Source organism: Ptychodera flava, chromosome 11 (assembly GCF_041260155.1).
Source record: "Ptychodera flava strain L36383 chromosome 11, AS_Pfla_20210202, whole genome shotgun sequence".
Classification (NCBI taxonomy): domain Eukaryota; kingdom Metazoa; phylum Hemichordata; class Enteropneusta; family Ptychoderidae; genus Ptychodera; species Ptychodera flava.
In genome coordinates, this window is record NC_091938.1 from 15,686,936 (window position 1) to 15,694,718 (window position 7,783).

At 39.5% G+C, this 7,783-nt stretch overlaps 1 protein-coding gene across 1 annotated transcript; it reads right to left on the reverse strand.

Moving 5' to 3' along the window:
* On the reverse strand, positions 1-1,446 carry LOC139143052 (uncharacterized). The gene is made up of 4 exons (XM_070713227.1): positions 1,314-1,446; positions 1,108-1,176; positions 871-951; positions 1-465 (listed from the first exon to the last, which is right to left on the reverse strand). Exons 2-4 carry the CDS (start codon positions 1,161-1,163, stop codon positions 99-101), a joined length of 504 nt encoding a protein of 167 aa, XP_070569328.1. The 5' UTR covers positions 1,164-1,176; positions 1,314-1,446; the 3' UTR covers positions 1-98.
* Between the last annotated feature and the right edge of the window lie 6,337 nt (positions 1,447-7,783).

The following is a 7,783-nucleotide window of genomic DNA, read 5'->3' on the forward strand; positions in this document are numbered from 1 at the left end:
TTGGACGACGATGGCAATCATGGATATGTTTTCTCAAATAATCCTTGCAGGCCAAGCTTTGATCGCACACAGGGCAGGTGAAGTGATGATCTCGAGATTCAGCATGAACAGTGTTTTGTGTGTCTCTTTAGGCTATCCTTGCGGCTGAAAGATCGATAACAGCATGGGCAAGGGAAACGAATGTTCTCACCGTGGACAGTACTGACATGACGCTTGAGATCTCGGTGTCGTACAAATGATCTGTTGCACTGGGAACATGTGCGATCTTGAGCCGAGGACTGATTTTCAGTTTGTCCAAGTGCCTGCATAAATTCAGGTGATGGTTGATGATTAGTTGTCTTTAATGTCAGGCTTGCTCCTCCTATATCAGAAGGACCCGGCTGCATAAATTCAGGTGATGGTTGATGATTAGGTGTCTTTAATGTCAGGCTTGCTCCTCCTATATCAGAAGGACCCGGCATCATTCTGAATAGATATATAAAAATAAATAAATAAATAAAAAATAAATGATTTAATAAAAACATAATTTAATCAATTGTGACTCTATTAATATATGTATGATCACATTTACAAACACACGAGGAAACATTGTAAGACAGTTACAGACACACATACATACATACGTACATACATACATGCATACATACATGCATACATACATACATACATACATACATACATACATACATACATACATACATACATCCATACATACATACATACATACAGGCATGCACGTATACATACCGGTACATGCATGTTTTACATACATACATGTGTACATGCATGCATGTATACATACATGCATAAATGTGTACTCTTACAATGAAATAAAATAATCAATTCAAAGACATGAAAATAGTTAATTACCTGGATTTCTTTGCAGATGAGACTCCTCCATTACCTGTATCATCTTTTTGCTCTGTTGAAGGAGCAACAGATTTTGAGATTCTGTTGGGGAAAATATTTTCATGTTACTTTGAGGGGAAAAAACTTAATATTTCACATATGTGCGTATATATGTATGTATGTGTGTGTGTGTGTGTGTGTGAGAGAGAGAGAGAGAGAGAGAGAGAGAGAGAGAGAGAGAGAGAGAGAGAGACTTACCTTGGAGTTTGTGGAGGAGTAAAATAATCCAGATTGCCTTTGCTTGTTTCAGGCATTGACTCCCCATTTCTGTATGATTAAAGGAAAGACAGAAAAAAAAATCCGGTATTATATCAGATGAATTTTGAACTCATAAATGCACAACAATTATAATCTTTGATGAACGAAGGTAAATGAATTTTATGAGTAATTATCCTCTAGCTTACCCATTCGAACTTGGACATTCACCCCCGTTATTTTCCTCGGAGAGGTCAGCCACGTCTCCATCGTATTCTTCGATTGGATTCTGAAATAAAGAGGCAAAGGGGAAAACGTCCTCAGTATTTTTTATGACTGCAGGAACAGCTTCTGCCAGTTTACAACTGAAAGGTAGTCATATTCTTACACGGGTTCTCAGTTCAAGATTCAGACACGACACGAACGCTGTGACCTCTAGAGTGTAAACAACCGTCGACGGTTGAATGACGTGACAAAACAATGTACATTGTAACAGTTACCAGCTCTACAAACTGATCGATCGGTAAATATCGCCGGTTTTGTACAGTTTAGGCACTCAAAATATATCAGTGTATGCTAGCATATACACGAATTATCTCTTTCTTAAGCTCTAGAGTATTTAGTTATGAAAATTCGTTTATAAACGTTTGGAGCAAATACAGTGGCATACGCAATACACAGTTGACGGCCGAGCAGCGTACGCTTTCACACATTCCCTACAGCAGTGCGGACGCAGATATGCGATTTTTCCGTTGTTGCTAAGCATGCTTATGCCAAATTCCATCGTTGCCAAGGGGTCCTGGCGTGCGCTTCAGAGCAACATCAGATTGACTGGGTGACGGTTCAGGTAGGTGAGCCCTCCAAATTTTCGTTTAATTTCGCCAAGTAAGTTTGAGATCGAATATTTTAAGTAATCTTATTTTAAGAATACTGGTCTCCGATCAAAATTGACCGTTCATGCAGTAATCCTCCTCTAAATAATGTAAATATGCCCAAAGAAAATTGACATTGCTGACGATAGTGGATTGCATCGTAAGGAGAAAGTTGTCAGTATTATGTCCTGCTTTCTGATGTTAACATTTCCGTCTCACGGCCTTATCTTGAACAATTTTGGTAATTTCCGTAACAGTTTATGTATAGGAATAGATTTTGTGAATATCGCTTCTGGAGGAGGTCATTTGACAGGACGATAGCGTATGAAATGCAGACACCTGAAAACCGGAAGTACATCAACTTTCCAGGCGATATAATTGATGATAACTTCGTTCACAATATTCATATTTAGTATCATGGTCGTTTAATCCAGTTATTTGTTAGGGAAGCATTAAGTTGACAATCTTCTGTCGCTTACTTAATGTATTATCATGCAGAATAGCTATAACCGTCGCGGTATTTCAAAAACAATACCCTGCAAGTTACCCTCGAGCCACAGTCACTTGCTGTTCGATATACGGCGATGGCCGCTTTGGTATGCATAAGAAACATAGAAAGTCGGGAAATGGAATAGCCGCTATACGCACGTACAGCCGAGTTTGGAGACGGATTTTCCTGACAGAAAGCCATAATTTACTTAATAAACCAGCATCGATGGCTTCCAATACGTCTCTGAATTCATACCTGTTATAGTCTATCGTCAATAACGACCTTCTTGCATTTTGGTACGATTTCCGATTCTTCTCTCGATTTTTCTCTGACTGTCTACAATGTGACGTAGTATATATTAAACATGAATAAACAAAGTCCCCTTCCTATGACCCGTCTTTAGCCATAGCAGTGACTATTTTTTAGCTTCACCAGTGTACACATTAGAGAAAATGATAGTCTAGAGCTAGGGCGATGCAGAATACTAATTAGGCTGAAGTTCATATCAAGCATAGGAGTCTATTGGGAGTTCACGTCGGATGTGCATTAAGTTTGTGAGATGAGATCCTATCAGAAACAAATGAGAGCATTTAAGTCGGACGATTCCACAGAACAGCTGATATGGAAGGATGTTTTGTGAAAATCCTGTTTTATATGACAATATCTGCTACTGATATCTGTTAATATATCATGCATGTATCTGTTATCCATTGAAGTGATAATTTTCAAAGAGTGTCATTCTTTATACAATTTACGCACTAAATTGTCCTAACAATTGACTGAGGACTTGATAAATAATCATTGACAAATACTTTTAAAACATATGTATAATAAATGATAAATTTGCTGGTTTTTAATATGCATGTATATTAATAAGTGGTGTGAACTTATTCTTTCAGATCAACACTACATGGACTGACGGCCAGTGAACGTTATGCGTGACAAGACTGAAACATTTAAATTTCTTTTTGACATGTCATTACAACAATGATTTATTGCCATTAAAGACATTAATCATTATTACAATCTAGATTTGCTGCAATTTTATGAATTTTGTTTCAACGTAGTACAAATATCCACAAAGATTTTAAGATTTATTAGTAATAAAGCTCTACAAGTTACATTTGCTAGAACCGAATTATTTAAGCAGTCTTTTTGAGTAATTACCCGTACAACAATTTGCCTTCAGCAATAAGAAGTTGTACAAGTGTTAGAGGTTTTAAGCAGGCTTGTTACAAATTTTATCGACAAAGCTTTTTCGACACTTTTACATGAAACCTGTCTGTGTTGTAATGTTGTTGTTATTCTGTACTCTGTCTTCTGTGTATAAGTTTTCTTTGTGTTTGACCCTTGTGAAAAGATGCGTATACCTATCATGGCTATAGAGTTAAAATAAAGTTTATAGGGCATATTGTTGTTATATTATTATAAGATACTTATTGCATCAAATTGTAAGAGATTTATAAAAAATACGTATTTTAATTTAGGTAAATCGCATAACCTCATCATTAATTAAACCTGTACTTTTAGAACAATAATTGTTAAAATGAACTCATGTATAGCCTTGAAGCTGTGATACTTGTAATTTTTTCCCTTTCTGGCTCAATATGCAAGTGTGCATTTCAGAAAAATCAGTGACAATCAGTAATAATTCATTTATGCTTTTTTAGTATATTCATATTGGCCACTTTAGAGATACAAGGCTTCAGTAAATCGCCTCATTTTTTATGCTTAATTTTCTGCACTTTTATAGGGGAGATACTTTCTCAAGCGCAAAAGTTCAGGATGAGAAACGGTAAACGGTAGCCGACTGGTTTTGTGTGAGGCCTAGCAGCTAGGCGATGTTGCTGTGAGTGTGTGGGGGTTCGAATCCCGTTTGGGTTATAGTAAAAATTATATTTGAGAAGCGCTACAATGAGTATCGTCGCTAGAGGGCAACCTTCACGCATGCGCTCTAGCTCTTATTTTAGGGATTTGCAAGGACAACCTGTACCCGCCAGTGCTATTTTAAGTTAACATTTCCGTCTCACGGCCTTATCGCCAAAACTGAGGGCATAGCGTTTCAGTTTGATGTCTGTGTAAAAGGAAAGTGACAAAATCAAACTTGGAGAAGAAACATGTTATGAGCATGACTGGAAAATTCAGGAGTGAATGAGTTGTATTTTCTGTCAAAACGCACGAGACAACATTTTGACTTGCGATTTTCAGCGATATAAACTAATAAGACACTAAATAATGTACGATTTGGTAAATCTAACTATTTATCTTTCAATTCGCCTAGTTATAATTAACATAAGTTGAATTCTCGATGAACTACAGGCGATATTTCTTGACAATGTGTAGCGCTAGATTTAATGATTTTTTTTGAAATTTTCGCGTTCCATACCACCCACGAAGGAAAATCGATTTTGCGCGTCTCGGGTATCTGCGTCCGCACTGACAGTATACAATCTACCGCCACTGAAATGAACAGATTTGATCGGCAAACACCTAAGCGTTTTTCACCCCTTTACACAATTCACCAAACATTCATATATACACCTATATAGCTGACACCATATCAGTGTTTATCATGGAAGAAAAATAAGAAACTATTCGAAAAAATCCATTAATACTCAAAAACAGTGATTCAGCGAGTATGTAAACAAACCGTTGCAGACGATAAATGTACAAGCCGCGCGTCCACACACATAGGCACAGTGCAAATCGCCAACACGGCGCCCAGCGTAGAAATCCAACAACACAATTTTCCACATTTTTGTAAACATTCATTTCTAAGACATCAAACCATCCTTGGATGAGTAGTATTCAACAACAAGAAATGTGTACATTCAGCGCACAGGAATTTATTTGTGTTTCATCCATGAAAGTATGTTAATTTATCGTATAGACACTTGCCCGTAGCATTGACTACACAGTGTACATTGCCGAGCAACATCGACTGTATGACAGTAACACAGATTTTAGCAAAATACGGGCGGATGTATTATTCAAATTACATACCTGGTTTTCTTCTTGTAGCTGCCTTCTATATTCTTCCTCAATTTCTGTGATCTTTTGCCACTGGCTGGCTGAAAATTCTGGTGAACTGTCCCAGCTCATGACGGTTACGTACTCGACGGGCGGCAGGCTATGACGGACAAAAGAATCTTATCAGCTGGTCGATAGATGGCGCACGTCTTCATCATAGACCATATCAGCAGTGTGAGCCACACTGGAGTGAGAAGTGCTTTATCTACCCTTCTTCATTTGCATAATTCCTGTTCACACCAATCAACTTTGAACTTGATAGGGTCATAATACATATCAGCCAATCAGAAGAACGATGGATGGGTTGCCATGGTGAAAAGATCTTATGTTGACACATTTTAAAATGTTTTGGGTAAGTTAGGGGGTCGGGTGCCACCGCGCCACGGTCCAAAATTGGGGGGGGGAGGCGCCACATTAAAAAAAAGATTTTAGCTAAGCTGTGGCTTTGCCACATGCCACCCACCCAAATTGGGCGTGCCACACTTTTTGGGCTAAGCTAGGGGGTCCGCACCACAGGCCGCGGACCCAAATTGAGTCCACCACACTTTTTTTGGGTAAGCTAGGGGGACCACGCCACCGCGCCACGGACCCAAAATGGGGCGCGCCACACCTTTTGGGGGTAAGCTAGGGGGTCAGGTGCCTCCCGCGCCACGGCGCCACGGACCCAAATTGGGCGAACCACAGTTTTTTTTTGTAAGCTAGGGGGTCCGCGCCACACGCGCCACCGCGCCACTGACCCAAATGAGAGTTTACGGTGCGTTCTATACTAAGATTTTAGATAAGCTGGGGCTTTGCCACATGCCATCCACCCAAAGTGGGCGCGCCACACTTTTTTGGGTAAGCTAGGGGGTCCGCGCCACACGCCACGGACCCAAATTGGGCGCGCCACACTTTTTTGGGTAAGCTAGGGGGGCCGCGCCACCGCGCCACGGACCCAAATTGGGCGCGCCACACCTTTTGGGGGTAAGCTAGGGGGTCAGGTGCCTCCCGCGCCACCGCGCCACGGACCCAAATTGGGCGCGCCACACTTTTTTTGGGTAAGCTAGGGGGTCCGCGCCACACGCGCCACCGCGCCACGGACCCAAATCAGAGTGTTACGGTGCCGTTCTATACTACTCACGATACTACCACATATCGTTGCATACCATAACACTACTGGGTCATCAACATCTGTACCACGCTTAATCAAATTTGATGCAGCATTTCTAGACATATCATACTAATTATGAAACTTCATCAAATATGCAAATTGGCAACAAATTGACATAATGCTATTTAATGTTTTCGCACAGTATTAGAGTACTGAAAGATAAACATATGTATTATTTCTGGACGTAACCCACTAATTAGGTAAGTTCATTAACATTGCAAATTGGCAATTAATTCCAATGACAATGATTAATGTCTTCGTTAAAATTTTAAATAATGTGAGATCAACATCTGCACCAAATTTCATGAATTTGATGCACTATTTCTTGACATATCAGGGAAATTACGAAAAGTCATTAAATATGCAAATCAGCAGTTAATTAACATGATACTACTACATATCTACGCATGTCTTACACTTCCGAAAGATCAACATGTGTACCATATTTCATCAAGTTCGATACTATATTTCTGCAGATAGTCTTTAAATTAGGAAAGTACATGAAATATGCAAATTCGCAATTAATTCACATGACACTGCTAAGTGCCTTTTTACGCTACTGTGAGACTGTTTGCTAAAGATATGTACCAAATTTGTTGCAGTATTTCTAGACGTATCATCCTAATTACAAAGAGTCATCAAATATGCAAATTAGCAATTAATTCATGCAATACTGACATATCTCATCGCGTGCTGTCAGAGCTCTTTGTGAGGAACATCTTTAAAATGTTTCATCAAATTTAGTGCGGTCGAGTCGCTCTAAAAAGAGAGCTCTTTTTCTTAATCAAATGGCCGTCGACGTCACACGGCCATATTCGATCGGATCAGAAAACAAGTTGAGTTGCATATGAATGACATAAAAAGTAATCTTTGTACCAAGTTTGAATGAAATTGCTCAAGGCTTCTCTGAGATATCTGCGTGAACGGACGGATGGACGGACGCATGCACGAAGGCACGCACACAGGCACGCATGGACATGACCAAACCTATGAGTCACCCGGACGATGTTCATGGAGACTCAAAAAGCAGCTTTTGTCATTATTAGCTGTGCTGTGATGGATTTAACGATATAAGGAAAGGTCCTCTCAGACACTTTGTGGATCAGATTTAGCTACAACTTATGAAAGTAGCTCTCT